Here is a 15,865-nt window from a genome sequence, read left to right as displayed (position 1 = left end):
CTCTTCCCTCTTGCATCTCCCTTTCTCCCACCCTCGCTGTCCCACCCCTCCAGGTGATCACAAAGCACGGAGCTGATCTCCCTGTGCTATGTGGCTGCTTCCCACTAGCTATCTATTTTACGTTTGGTAGTGTATATATGTGCATGCCACTCTCTCTCTTTCTCACAGCTTACCCTTCCCCCTCCCAATATACTCAAGTCCATTCTCTAGTAGATCTGTGTTTTTATTCCCGTCTTACCCCTAGGTTCTTCATGACATATTTTTTCTTAATTTCCATATATATGTGTTAGCATAGGTATTTGTCTCTCTCTTTCTGACTTACTTCACTCTGTATGACAGATTGTAGGTCTATCCATCACACTACAAATAGCTCAATTTTGTTTCTGTTTATGGCTGAGTAATATTCCATTGTATATATGTGCCACATCTTCTTTATCCATTCATCCGATGATGATGGACATTTAGGTTGTTTCCATCTCCGGGCTATTGTAAATAGAGCTGCAATGAACATTTTGGTACATGACTCTTTTTGAATTATGGTTTTCTCAGGGTATATGCCCAGTAGTGGGATTGCTGAGTCATACGGTAGTTCTACTTGTAGTTTTTTAAGGAACCTCCATACTGTTCTCCACAGTGGCTGTATCAATTTACAGTCCCACCAACAGTGCAAGAGGGTTCCCTTTTCTCCACATCCTCTCTAGCATTTATTATTTCTAGATTTTTTGATGATGGCCATTCTGACCGGTGTGAGATGATATCTCATTGTAATTTTGATTTGCATTTCTCTAATGATTAGTGATGTTGAGCATTCTTTCATGTGTTTGTTGGCAGTCTGTATATCTTCTTTGGAGAAATGTCTATTTAGGTCTTCTGCCCATTTTTGGATTGGGTTGTTTGTTTTTTTGTTATTAAGCTGCATGAGCTGCTTATAAATTTTGGAGATTAATCCTTTGTCAGTTGCTTCATTTGCAAATATTTTCTCCCATTCTGAGGGTTTTCTTTTGGTCTTGTTTATGGTTTCCTTTGCTGTGCAAAATCTTTGAAGTTTCATGAGGTCCCATTTGTTTATTTTTGGTTTTATTTCCATTTCTCTAGGAGATGGGTCAAAAAGGATCTTGCTGTGATTTATGTCATAGAGTGTCCTGCCTACGTTTTCCTCTAAGAGTTTGATAGTTTCTGGCCTTACATTTAGGTCTTTAATCCATTTTGAGTTTATTTTTGTGTATGGTGTTAGGGAGTGATCTAATCTCATACTTTTACATGTACCTGTCCAGTTTTCCCAGCACCATTTGTTGAAGAGGCTGTCCTTTCTCCACTGTACATTCCTGCCTCCTTTATCAAAGATAAGGTGACCATATGTGTGTGGGTTTATCTCTGGGCTTTCTATCCTGTTCCATTGATCTATCTTTCTGTTTTTGTGCCAGTACCATACTGTATTGATTACTGTAGCTTTGTAGTATAGTCTGAAGTCAGGGAGCCTGATTCCTCCAGCTCCGTTTTTCGTTCTCAATATTGCTTTGGCTATTCAGGGTCTTTTGTGTTTCCATACAAATTGTGAAATTTTTTGTTCTAGTTCTGTGAAAAATGCCAGTGGTAGTTTGATAGGTATTGCATTGAATCTGTAGTTTGCTTTGGGTAGTACAGTCATTTTCACAATGTTGATTCTTCCAATCCAAGAACTTGATATATCTCTCCATCTATTTGTATCATCTTTAATTTCTTTCATCAGTGTCTTATAATTTTCTGCATACAGGTCTTTTGTCTCCTTAGGTAGGTTTATTCCTAGATATTTTATTCTTTTTGTTGCAATGGTAAATGGGAGTGTTTTCTTGATTTCACTTTCAGAATTTTCATCATTAGTGTATAGGAATGCCAGAGATTTCTGTGCATTAATTTTGTATCCTGCTACTTTACCAAATTCATTGATTAGCTCTAGTAGTTTTCTTGTAGCATCTTTAGGATTCTCTATGTATAGTATCATGTCACCTGCAAACAGTGACAGCTTTACTTCTTCTTTTTCCGATTTGGATTCCTTTTATTTCCCTTTCTTCTCAGATTGCTGTGGCTAAAACTTCCAAAACTATCTTGAATAAGAGTGGTGAGAGTGGGCAACCTTGTCTTGTTCCTGATCTTAGTGGAAATGCTTTCAGTTTTTCACCATTGAGGACGATGTTGGCTGTGGGTTTGCCATATATGGCCTTTTATTATGTTGAGGAAAGTTCCCTCTATGCCTACTTTCTGCAGGGTTTTTATCATAAATGGGTGTTGAATTTTGTCAGAAGCTTTCTCTGCATCTATTGAGATGATCATATGGTTTTTCTCCTTCAATTTGTTAATATGGTGTATCACATTGATTGATTTGCATATATTGAAGAATCCTTGCATTCCTGGAATAAACCCCACTTGATCATGGTGTATGATCCGTTTAATGTGCTGTTGGATTCTGTTTGCTAGTATTTTGTTAAGGATTTTTGCATCTATGTTCATCTGTGATATTGGCCTGTAGCTTTCTTTCTTTTTGACATCCTTGTCTGGTTTTGGTATCAGGGTGATGGTGGCCTCGTAGAATGAGTTTGGGAGTGTTCCTCCCTCTGCTGTATTTTGGAAGAGTTTGAGAAACATAGGTGTTAGCTCTTTTCTAAATGTTTGATAGAATGCGCCTGTGAAGCCATCTGGTCCTGGGCTTTTGTTTGTTGGAAGATTTTTAATCACAGTTTCCATTTCAGTACTTGTGATTGGTCTGTTCATTTTTTCTATTTCTTCCTGATTCAGTCTTGGCAGGTTGTGCATTTCTAAGAATTTGTTCATTTATTCCAGGTTGTCCATTTTATTGGCATAGAGTTGCTTGTAGTAATCTCTCATGATTCTTTGTAATTCTGCAGTGTCAGTTGTTACTTCCCCTTCTTCATTTCTAATTCTATTGATTTGAGTCTTCTCTCTTTTTTTCTTGATGAATCTGCCTAATGGTTTATCAATTTTGTTTATGTTCTCAAAGAACCAGCTTTTAGTTTTATTGATCTTTGCTATCATTTCCTTCATTTCTTTTTCTTTTTTTTCTGATCTGATTTTTATGATTTCTTTCCTTCTGCTAACTTTGGGAGTTTTTTGTTCTTCTTTCTCTAATTGCTTTAGGTGCAAGATTAGGTTGTTTATTCGAGATGTTTCCTGTTTCTTAACGTAGGATTGTATTGCTATAAACTTCCCTCTTAGAACTGCTTTTTCTGCATCCCATAGGTTTTGGGTCCTCGTGTCTCCATTGTCATTTGTTTCTAGGTATTTTTTGATTTTCTCTTTGATATCTTCAGTGATCACTTCGTTATTAAGAAGTGTATTGTTTAGCCTCCATGTGTTTGTATTTTTTACAGATCTTTTCCTGTAATTGATATCTAGTCTCATAGCGCTGTGGTCGGAAAAAATACTTGATACAATTTCAGTTTTCTTTAATTTACCAAGGCTTGATTTGTGACCCAGGATATGATCTAACCTGAAGAATGTTCCATGAGCACTAGAGAAAAATGTGTATTCTGTTGTTTTTGGATGGAATGTCCTATAAATATCAATTAAGTCCATCTTGTTTAATGTATCATTTAAAGCTTGTGTTTCCTTATTTATTTTCATTTTGGATGATCTGTCCATGGGTGAAAGTGCGGTGTTAAAGTCCCCTACTATGAATGTGTTACTGTCAATCTCCCCTTTTATGGCTGTTAGTATTTGCCTTATGTATTGAGGTGCTCCTATGTTGGGTGCATAAATATTTACAATTGTTGTATCTTCTTCTTGGATCGATCCTTTGATCATTATGTAGTGTCCTTCTTTGTCTCTCCTAATAGTCTTTATTTTAAAGTCTATTTTGTCTGATATGAGAATTGCTACTCCAGCTTTCTTTTGGTTTCCATTTGCATGAAATATCTTTTTCCATCCCCTTACTTTCAGTCTGTATGTGTCTCTAGGTCTGAAGTGGGTCTCTTCTAGACAGCAAATATATGGGTCTTGTTTTTGTATCCATTCAGCCAATCTGTGTCTTTTGGTGGGAGCATTTAGTCCATTTACATTTAAGGTAATTATCTATATGTATGTTCCTATTCCCATTTTCTTAATTGTTTTGGGTTCGTTATTGTAGGTCTTTTCCTTCTCTTGTGTTTCTTGCCTAGAGAAGTTCCTTTAGCATTTGTTGTAAAGCTGGTTTGGTGGTGCTGAACTCTCTCAGCTTTTGCTTGTCTATAAAGGTTTTAATTTCTCCATCAAATCTGAATGAGATCCTTGCTGGGTAGAGTAATCTTGGTTGCAGGTTTTTCTCCTTCATCACTTTCAATATGTCCTGCCACTCCCTTCTGGCTTACAGAGTTTCTGCTGAAAGATCAGCTGTTAACCTTATGGGGATTTCCTTGTGTGTTATTTGTTGTTTTTCCCTTGCTGCTTGTAATATGTTTTCTTTGTATTTAATTTTTGACAGTTTGATTAATATGTGTCTTGGCATATTTCTCCTTGGATTTATCCTGTATGGGACTCTCTGTGCTTCCTGAACTTGATTAACTATTTCCTTTCCCATATTAGGGAAGTTTTCAACTATACTCTCTTCAAATATTTTCTCAGTCCCTTTCTTTCTCTCTTCTTCTTCTGGAACCCCTATAATTCGAATGTTGTTGTGTTTAATGTTGTCCCAGAGGTCTCTGAGATTGTCCTCAGTTCTTTTCATTCTTTTTTCTTTATTCTGCTCTGCAGTAGTTATTTCCACTATTTTATCTTCCAGGTCACTTATCCGTTCTTCTGCCTCAGTTATTCTGCTATTGATCCCTTCTAGAGTATTTTTAATTTCATTTCTTGTGTTGTTCATCATTGTTTGTTTCATCTTTAGTTCTTCTAGGTCCTTGTTAAATGTTTCTTGCATTTTGTCTATTCTATTTCCAAGATTTTGGATCATCTTTACTATCATTATTCTGAATTCTTTTTCAGGTAGACTGCCTATTTCCTCTTCATTTGTTAGGTCTGGTGGGTTTTTATCTTGCTCCTTCATCTGCTGTTTTTTTGTCTTCTCATTTTGCTTATCTTACTGTGTTTGGGGTCTCCTTTTTGCAGGCTGCAGGTTCGTAGTTCCCATTGTTTTTGGTGTCTGTCCCCAGTGGCTAAGGTTGGTTCAGTGGGTTGTGTAGGCTTCCTGGTGGAGGGGACTAGTGCCTGTGTTCTGGTGGATGAGGCTGGATCTTGTGTTTCTGGTGGGCAGGTCCACGTCTGGTGGTGTGTTTTTGGGTGTCTGTGGACTTGTTATGATTTTAGGCAGCCTCTCTGCTAATGGGTGGGGTTGTGTTCCTGTCTTGCTAGTTGTTTGGCATAGGATGTCCAGCACTGTAGCTTGCTGGTCGTTGAGTGAAGCTGGGTGTTGGTGTTGAGATGGAGATCTCTGGGAGATTTTCGCCGTTTGATATTATGTGGAGCTGGGAGGTCTCTTGTGGACCAGTGTCCTGAAGTTGGCTCTCCCACCTCAGAGGCACAGCACTGACTCCTGGATGCACCACCAAGAGCCTTTCATCCACTCGACTCAGAATAAAAGCGAGAAAAAGTAGAAAGAAAGAATTAGTAGAAGAAAGAAAGAAAGAAAGGGAAGGAAGGAAGGAAGGAAGGAAGGAAGGAAGGGAGAGAGAGAAAGAAAGAAAGGAGGGAGGGAGGGAGGAGGGAAGGAAGGAAAAAAAGAAAGAAGATAAAGTAAAATAAAATAAAGATAAAATATACTAAAGTTATTAAAATAAAAATATAATTATTAAGGGAAAAACAAAAGAAAAAAAAACGGACGTATAGAGCCCTAGGACAAATGGTGCAAGCAAGGCTATACAGACAAAATCTCACACAGAAGCATGCACATACACCCTCACAAAAAAAGGAAAAGGAAAAAATCATAAATCTTGCTCTCAAAGTCCACCTCCTCATTTTGGGATGATTCGTTTTCTGTTCATGTATTCCACAGATGCAGGGTACATCAAGTTGATTGTGGAGCTTTAATCCGCTGCTCCTGAGGCTGCTGGGAGAGATTTCCCTTTCTCTTCTTTGTTCTCAGAGCTCCCAGAGGCTCAGCTTTGGAATTGACCCCGCCTCTGCGTGTAGGTTGCCGGAGGGCGTCTGTTGTTCGCTCAGACAGGACGGGGTTAAAGGAGCCGCTGATTCAGGGGCCTCTGGCTCACTCAGGCCGGGGGTGGGGGCGGAGGGAGGGGCACGGAGTGCGGGGGTGGGGGGGAGGGGCATGGAGTGTGGGGCGGGCCTGCGGCGGCAGAGGGCGGCGTGACGTTGCAGCGGCCTGAGGCGCGCCGTGTGTTCTCCCGAGGAAGTTGTCCCTGGGTCCCGGGACCCTGGCAGTGGCGGGCTGCACAGGCTCCCCGGAAGCGGGGTGTGGATAGTGACCTGTGCTCGCACACAGGCTTCTTGGTGGCGGCAGCAGCAGCCTTAGCGTCTCATGCCCGTCTCTGGGGTCCGCCTTTTTAGCCACGGCTCGCGCCCGTCTCTGGAGCTCCTTCAAGCAGCGTTCTCAATCCCCTCTCCTCGCGCACCAGGTACGTGGGGGGTTTCTTGCCTTTTGGGAGGTCTGAGGTTTTCTGCCAGCGTTCAGTAGGTGTTCTGTAGGAGTTGTTCCACGTGTAGATGTATTTCTGGTGTATCTGTGGGGAGGAAGGTGATCTCTGCGTCTTACTCTTCCGCCATCTTCCCGGAAGCACTGTTATATCTGATTTTGAAGAGCAAAGATGACAAAACTGTATCTTGTTTTAACTATTTCATTTTTACAAGTGTCCAAAATACTGTATTTTGTCTAATAAGAAATTTATTTTCACCATGAAGAACGAGCGACCAAAGAGAAAAGTGATGATAATATTTGTTCAAAGAGTCATCATTTGTGTTATACAGGACATTTTACTGAGGCATTTAAAAGTGTTTTTATCATCAACTCCGTTTTTAAAGTAAATTCTGAAAAAGAGAGAGGCGTTGCTTGTTGAAGTTTGAGCGCAAATGCTGGTTTAGGAAAGTTATGTCGAATTTCTACTGTTCAGCTTTTCTTTTACTTGACCTCTACTTCGTGCTTTTTGAGTTTTTGAATATATGAAAAACCACTAAACTAACTCCTTAGAGTACTTATTTATTTATTCCAACAAATAACATACATGTTCCCTAGTACAGAAAAACCTAATCTGTTTGGAAGGCCAAATATTTCTTTTGCAATGTTTAAAAAGAGAAAGTCATCCACCTCCAATAATCCTCTGGTTAAAGGATAACTACCAACTCAATACAGCTATTGCTAAACTAAAACTAAACGAAAAATTAAAGTCATTTTGTAATAATGAAATAGGAAAAACTTGATAAGTCAAAATGATTATCTACCTCTACATACCATTATCATTAATTCAAAATTAGACATCGTGGCTTAAAAAAATTTCCTTTCATTATCATGCACACTGTTGATGATTTTCTTAAATGGAAATTGTATAAATTATTTATTCCCAAAGATTAATATTTTGGTAATTATATCGAAAGCTAGGAAACTGTTGGAAGGAAGAGTAAGACAATTGAGGTGAAGACTGAAGTTATATCATCAAAAACTTCAGCATGATTTTCTGAAAACTTTGGTCATTTTAACCATTTATATGATATCTTATTTTAATGGCAAGAAGTATAAAACAAATTGCAATGCCAAGTTCCATATTTGCTTATAGAGATGATGTTGTTGATCTTGGATCTTTAAAAATGTATTTTTAGTGCATGAAGAACACACCCCCTCCAAAAAATAAGAAAAAAATAAGATTCTAATAAAATTAAAGGAACATTGGCAAGGTGTCAAGCTAAATTTAGAACCGGAAACAATCTGAGTGAGGAAAAAACAATAGTTACAAGAGAAGATATGTATCACATACTGCCAAAAAAAAAAAAAAAAAGCCAAACAAAACAAAAACTGCACTTTAATAAAATAAATAAAATAGAGCTAGTACTGGCTATTTTAATAGTAATGGCTAATAGTAATTGAACACTTAACAGGTACCAGGCAACATACTTGACACATTGTTCTGCTTATTTTAAGCAGCCTTTCTCTCAAATGGGTACTACATTGGGATCCACATTTTAGATTTAAGGAACTGGGTTTCACATAGGCTAGTAAATTACCTATGTTATATATTTTGTCCTGCCTTTCAATCAACTTCATATTGTAAGAATTTCCAAGTTATTAAATTATACTTTAAAAACTCTAAACACAGAAGATGGCCATTTAATTATATAATTATTATGTAAATAGACCATGTTATATGTGTCCAATCCCCAATTATTGAATACTCACCAGCATCGATAACTTGTTTAAACGTTGCTAATTATGTAGATTTTCAAAAACCTCATATATTTTCAAGTGGCAGAGTTTGACTAAGTATCATGCAAGATTCAAATTACAAAAATATTATTATTATTTAGCACATTTTATTTAAATTTTTTTCCAAAGAGTAGTTTTCAAAAGTTTTAAGTGCTCCCAAATCAGTATAATGAAATATTATTCTTAAGCAGCCACATTTATTCATTTTAGAGTGGCAATTTTCTTTCCATGGCTGCTAAAACAGCAGTTTTGCAAACAATTCTGAAATCTCTCCATTTGCCCCCTCCTACACCCTACCCTGTAACATTTATGATTAGCCAAGGGGCCCCAAATCACCAGCACACATATAGCACTGGGAAAATCTGCACTCTCATCTCTCCCCCCACCCCCAATCCCATCATCAAGTTAGATACAGATTTGACACACTAGTAAAATTGATAATGATACAGCTCCTTGGAAACGTCCTTTAAATTATCCTTTAGCTGCCAGACATCCCCACTGATACCAAGTTTATCCCCACCCCCAGCAGATCCCTTGGATTTTAGAAATCCCTGAGGCTTTAAAGGTTAGGCTACGTGTACGCTGATAAAATGTAGAGGTGACAAAATTTAGAGGTAGCTCACCTCCTGTGACTTTTAAAGAAAGGAGGGTGGGGGGGATTTTCTACCCGTGGTGGGATAGGGGATTTACTTTCTGTGTAATTATGTCTGCTAGAACATTTTAGAAAGAAAAGCCTTGACCCCAAATACCAACCATGTATAAACACTTCTGTTGTATAAACAGAGGCAGTTAATATTTTTTAATGAAACAAAAGCACATGGAAAACAATTACATTTATTTTAAATCATAGTTTATACCAAAGTAATTGAATTTAAAACTAATTAAACAAGAAAACATCCATTGGATATCTAGTCTCTCTGCTGTACAATTACATAATTGTTGCCAAGCAGCTTTTAAATCCTATCATTACTTTTCCAGAAAAGGAAACTGTGATGTGTTATCTGTTCTGGAATCTAAGGTGTTTTGATAGGTTTGCTGCTGCTGCTGAAATTAGGTCCTTTTTACAAACAGACGGTCTTGGTACTTTGGATTTTATTCGAAATATCTGAGCTCAAGGAGATCTAGTTTCTGAAAATTAATAATAGTTGCTCCTGAGAACTTTGTTTATATACTAGCCAAATCTAAACCTAACCGAGTTACCATGAACACTACTTACCTATTCTTCTCACTTTGAGCAAAAGAGAGACAATAACTTTAAGAACAAGTTGGTTTCAAGGGTAAAAGAAGCAAAGATCCTACTATTTAATTGCATCATGGAGCATGCAAGTGTCAGAGGACGGGAATATCTGTGCAAGTGGTATCCAACTCTAAATGCGTTAAACTTTTTGCTCAACCTTCCTCTTATTCTCCCCTTTTAGTGTTTTTTTAAATATTTATTTATTTTATTTTATTTTGGCTGTGCTGGGTCTTAGTTGCGGCATGGGGGTTTCTTAGTTGTGGCGTGTGGGATCTAGTTCCTGACCAGGGATCGAACCCGGGCCCCCTGCATTGGGAGTGTGGAGCCTTACCCACTGCACCACCAGGGAAGTCTCTCTCCCCTTTTTGGAATTAGCTACCATTAGGTGATAAATCTAGTCAAAGAATGCTGTTTTAAAAATAATATTTCCAAAGAACAAGAACTTTTATGTTGTTTCATACAGAAGTTGTGCTGGATATGTAATTCCATATGTAATATGGAATTCCATGTGTAGTAAAGAATTTGGCTGGCAGATAACTTGTCTTCATTCTTCAGTGTCCTTATTCATGACTTTACTCCTTTTGACATATTTTTCCTTCATTCAGGCTAATAATAATAATAGCCTGATCCCATCCATAATGAAATTCTACGTCATACTTGTTAGTACATCATAGAACTTTATACCCATTGTCTGGACTTTCATGCCCATAATCTCATTAATATATATAACAGTCTTGAGGGAAATTATAAATATTACTTTAAACATCTTAAGATCATGTAACAGAGGCTCAGAAATATTATCTATTCCCAGCTTTACAAGGCTGGTAAACAAGTGAAGGATACTAGAATTCCTTCTAGTACATCTGCCGCTACTCCTCCCAAAAGCCTTGCCCTAGTAACCACACTCCCATTGGTTTCTCCTAGAATTCCTTCAATATTTATGTAAGAACACATGATTTAGCACTTGAAGACTAGCTTGCATTTCTCTGTAATGAAGTCCCTGATGCTTTCGCTCTTAAATTATATTTTAAAGTCCTCAAAAAGCAGCATCTTTTGTGCCAGCCCTTAACACCACACACAGAGTATTAGTGGGTAATGGGTGGAGGTACAAAAATGACACTCCTTTGCCTAATAGAATATCTATTACCCTTTGCAGATCTGGATCGTTCTTTACTAGATCCTCTTGCCTCTACTTTCTGACTTTTTGTTTCCGCCTCAGATCCCTACCTGTTCACCTGCAGTGATTCAACTACCCAACAATCTTTGATGTTTGGCTTATACCCATGTGATCCTTTTGCCGAAGATCACTCTCAACTAGAGCAGCTGTAGTCGAGGCCTTCCGACCACAACGGCACAACTAAGTACCCTTTCTGGGCATGTGTCGATGTTACTTAATTGGTAAAGTTGTAGATATTCATGGGGCAGATAAGCGTTTTAAGAAAATGGCTTGACAGAAGAGCTAAAAGAAGTTGTTTAGAATTATCAAAGTCTGTCGTACTTGTTTTGCCTTGTTGGGAGAAGAGAACTTCTTTTGCCCAGAACAGGTCTCCACCACCCAGAGATAAAATGGCTGATGTAACCCAGCAAAGCAGAAACAAATTTGAGTTATACTGAAATGGGTTAGTGGTTCTAATTCTCCACTGGTCACTGCTGGTTACACTAGGAAAAAACATCTATGCAATTAAATACACAATTGATATTGAAAGGTCTTTGTCATAATAGCCAAGAGTACTAGTACGACAAATTTGGCTAGGTTTCAGAGTGCAAGCTCACAGCTAGCTAGCAGGACTCAAAAAAGATGCAGACAAATGTGTAACGACTGCAGTTACAGGGAAACTCCCATAATTATCACTTAAGGAGAACAAGTCTATTCTTAAAATAGTCTCTCAGCTGAAATGATTCTTTTTTAGTCTGTAGCCCCCAGGAAGTTCTAGATAGTAACAAGATGTGAGCAGAGCTCTACCTAATTCTTAAGCCCAATTTTCCCCTCTCTATGAGGATACTGAGAGCATTTGACATTCTTTCCGTGTTATAACCACCAAGAGATAAGAGTCTTATCTCTTAAAATATGCAAGAATCAGTGAAAGGGTAAGGGCCATGCCCAGCATCCCATGTAAAGGAGGAAATTTTGACACGGCTGGTTTGCCATGGTCATGAGGCTGCTCTATACATTTTGTGACCCCCTCCCCAAAGTTTAGGACACCAGTTTCCAAGAGATGTGCACTCTGGACATCCAGCCATTGTTGCTGACTCTATTCCTTTGCCTCCACTCTATTCTTGAATCCCCTTGCAGACACCAGTGTTAGCTCTCAAGGAAATCAGAAAACGGGTGTAACCACTGACTCAGGCAACTCCTGAGGCAAGAGTGGAGTTTTCTGTAATGAGCAGATCGGGGTTCCCAGGGATACTGCAAATCTGCGCTAGCCTGTTACTAGTTTCATCGACATGCGTGCTAATCGTGTCACTGCGTTTTCTTGCCACCCTGCTCCATCTCTCCCTTGCTAGGCCACTCTGGCTGACACAGTAAACGATGCCACCTTCAGAGCCGGATGCCCTAGCGATTGATCCGTAGAGGATCCCGGTCAGCACAACCGCCACCCGGGATACCCAAGCTCTTGGCTCTGTCGTTCTAGAAACCCCGGCGTCGACTGTGGGGCCCAGCGGGCTTTGGGTCTCCGAGATAATGCACGCTTCGCACTAGAACCTTCTCAGGGCTCCCAGGTGTGGCGCCCGGCGGTGCGCGCGAGAGCTCCCTGGGGAGGGGGGGAGGGGGGCTTGCGCAGCCCGAGCCCAGTAGCCGCTGCCCCCGCGCGCCGTCGTGGGTCGCCCTTTCCAGCTGCTGCCGAGGCCGGGTCCGCAGCCATGTCGCGGTTCTGCCGGCGCAAGTACAAGAGCGGGGACTTGATGTTCCGCCGGCGCAAGTACAAGAGCGGGGACTTGGTGTTCGCCAAGTTAAAGGGCTACGCCCACTGGCCGGCCAGGATCGAGCAAACGGCCGAGGCCAACCGCTACCGAGTGTTTTTCTTTGGGACCCACGATACGGCCTTCCTGGGACCCAAGCACCTCTTCCCGTACGAGGAGTCCAAGGAGAAGTTCGGCAAACCCTGCAAGAGGAGGGGCTTCAGCGAGGGGCTGTGGGAGATCGAGAACAACCCCGCCGTCCAGGCTTCTGGTTACCAGTTCGCCCAGGGGAAGAGCTGCGCCGAGGGGCCCAAGCCCGAGCCGGAGGCCACCGAGGGCTGTGGGGACCCGGAGAGCCACACCGACGGCGGCGGCGGCGCCGAGCCGGGGGAGCCGGGCGTCGACCCGCCGGCCGAGGAGGAGAACGAAAAGGGGCCGCTGAAGAGGAGCGCTAGGGACCCGCCGAAGGACATCCCCAAGCGTCCCAAGGAGGCTGATTCGGAAGAAGGGGAGATGGAGGAGGCGGCCACCGCGGCGGAGGATGCGAAGCCGCTCCTCGTGGAGCCAGAGAACGGGCCGCCGCCGGGGGAGCAGGGGCGGGAGGAAGAGGCTGCTGAGAGAGAGGCCGAGGCCCCGGGCGTCGGAGGCCGTGAGAACCAGTAGTCACCAAAGTTTACAGAAGAGCCCCCGCCCTGTTCCTGCTGCGGCCTGACTGTTACTGGGGGAACTGGCCACGGCCTGCAAACTGGCACCCCGCTCTCCACCCACTCTCCCTTTCCACCCCCGGCCCTTGGGGACTGAGATGGATGCGGCAGGCCACCAGGCCCTCACCTCTGTGCCCTCACACCACTGGGATCTGAGTCGGGGCCTCTGCTCCCTGGGATGAGATGAGACCACCGTGCCCCCTCCCTGCCTGCAACTGTTTGCCAGCGCTTCCGTTGGGGCCTGGACCAGCCGTTTCCCCCTCATGACATCCCTCCGCCCCTCCCCTCGGGCATTATGGAGCTCCACTTTGGAATCAGGGGTGGGAGTGTCGGAAGGGGTGAAGGAGGAGCAGGGGGTACTTCCAGGGGCCTGCCAGAGACACCCCTCAAACTGTGGTGGGGCGGGGGTGGCGTCTCCTTGAACTCCTGTCCACTCCTCCCAGGCCTATTGTATCGGAGGCCTAGTTGCTGAGAAAGTGGGACAGGTTATGTGGGAGGGGCCTCCCTTTTGCCGACCCAGGGAATTATGGGAGTTGTAGTTTTGCATCACATAATTTGGGCACTTCCAAGTTGTTTCTGCAATCATAAATTTAGCTTTGACTGGCTTCTTGGATTGGAAGGTTGAGGAGCATCTGTCCCCATTTAGATCTTTAGAGCCACACGGGATGTCCTGAGAAGACCCCTGGCCACCCCTCTTCCTCTTCCCACAGTTCAAGGCCACCCTACAGTCATATACATCACCCAGGCATAAAAGAAATGGGCATGCCTCCATCCTGTTCCTAGCTCTGCCGTTGCTACCCCCATTTCTGAGATGAACTAAGAGGTTCCCTTTCTACTTGGGGTTTGATGACTTGTTTTGTAGTTAAGGTTTGGTCAGTGTTCCTTTGCAGTGTCACTTCCCATTCATATCCCCCAACCTGGTCCCCTCAGTACTGTCACCAGATCTGATATGTAACTGACTCAGAAGACAGAGGGAAACACGGGGCCCCTCCCCACCTCCTCCTAGTGGTCTCTCTATGCCTTCCTTCATCTTCGGTCTCTTTCACCCCTGCCCTTCTCCCTTGGGCTCTGATGAAAAATTGTTGACTGTAGCTTTGGAAGTTTAGATCTGAATTCCTTCAGTTCTAAGGAAATAAAACACGTTGATTACTTTAAACAAATCTCGGGTCTATTCCTTTGGTTTCTGAAGAATTGTCCCTTAAATGTAACGATCCTCTTGTTTTCTATACATCCTATGTTAAAAGCAATTATTTGTAATGTACAGGTGTCTTTTAGAATCACCTTCGATAAACCTTTGTTATCTTAAGGTCTGTACCCTTCATTCTGTGATAATCACTGCCACTGATTAGAATGAACAGAAATAAGTCAACTTAAGATGTTTGAATGGTGACACCTGGGACAGTAACTGAGTTTCTAATACTGTACATGCTTTGCCAAACAACAGATTTGGTCCTTTTGTTGTTGCTGCTTTCCCAGATCTTCTCACTACTCTTCTCCAACACCTTTTACAGGATAAAAAAGGCAGTTGCTTTTTATTTCCAGTTCTTAAAATAAGGTAGTAGCTGCAGAATATTTTGTATCTTTTCAATGCTTTGTGCAAATATCTGGGGATATTTACATCTACTTAATGATAATCACATGCTGGGTTCCAGTTTCTGTATTTGTCAACACTGCATGCATGCAGAGACTTACTAAATACTGGAGTCCTTCTCACAGAACATGCCAGGCCATCGCTAACCAGCAGGGTTAGCAACGGAAGACAATCCTATTTTTCTATCCCTGTATAAAATGGTATTATTTTATTCCAACACAGACACATCAGATGAATCCTTGCTTTTCAACTACTGCTGTTACAATAATATTAATACTAAGAGTTACTATTCAATGAACGTTTACCATGTGCTGAGAAGAATGGCCTCATTCAGTCATTGTAATCTGGCAAGGTAGATATTAGTATTCAAATTTCCCATTGGAAGCAGCTCTGGTTCAGAGAGGTTAAGTGATTTTTCTTACACTTCACAGAACAGTCAAGATTCAAATACAAACTTTGCTGGTCCAAGCCTAAGCTTTTTCCCCTGAATTGCACATTTAGAAAGCACTAACCATGAAATCAGAAGTTAAAAAAAAATGTTATTTTAGTATCAATAACAAGTAATCATGGGAGTAGTTTATATTGAGTCTCTAAAAGTGAGTCAGGCTGTATACTATATTCTACATATAATGTCTTTATCAATCCAACTACTCAGTTAGGTACCTACTATTATCTCTCTTTCAAAGCTGAGGGAGCTGCAGTTCAGAGTTGTTAAGTATTTTCCCAAGGTCAGACAACTAGTAAATGAACCAGAATTCAAAGGCAGGTCTTTCTCATTCTAATCATAGGTGTTTTGTTTTATTACATTTTACCGTTTGCTATTGTATAAAACTTCCTATTGAATAAAATGGGAGTACTTGCCCTCTACTATTTTGAAGTGAACGTTTAGAAATTTGTGTGGCAAAGACTATATTAGCAAACATTGCTTGTGGCGTGTGAGAAAAATCATTTGGGGCATCTGACAATTGTCATTAACTGACTTTGGGAAATGATGAGGACAACTGCACATTCAGTATTTTTCAAGGAGTTTGTGACTGTAAGAAGTTTGAATATGGATCGGTATATTTGCCACAGACAGGCATGTGATTTTGTTAAGG

The 15,865-nt window shown here is 41.3% G+C and overlaps 1 protein-coding gene across 1 annotated transcript; it reads left to right on the top strand.

The window, feature by feature from the left end:
• Nucleotides 1–12,102: 12,102 nt before the first annotated feature.
• Nucleotides 12,103–13,136, top strand: HDGFL1 (HDGF like 1). Its single transcript, XM_065886004.1, has 2 exons — nucleotides 12,103–12,140; nucleotides 12,206–13,136. The coding sequence occupies exons 1-2, from the start codon at nucleotides 12,103–12,105 to the stop codon at nucleotides 13,134–13,136; spliced, it is 969 nt and encodes a 322-aa protein (XP_065742076.1).
• The last annotated feature ends 2,729 nt before the right edge of the window (nucleotides 13,137–15,865 follow it).

The sequence above is a fragment of the Phocoena phocoena genome, chromosome 10 (assembly GCF_963924675.1).
Source record: "Phocoena phocoena chromosome 10, mPhoPho1.1, whole genome shotgun sequence".
Classification (NCBI taxonomy): Eukaryota; Metazoa; Chordata; class Mammalia; order Artiodactyla; family Phocoenidae; genus Phocoena; species Phocoena phocoena.
This window is presented reverse-complemented; position numbering and strand designations above follow the sequence as displayed.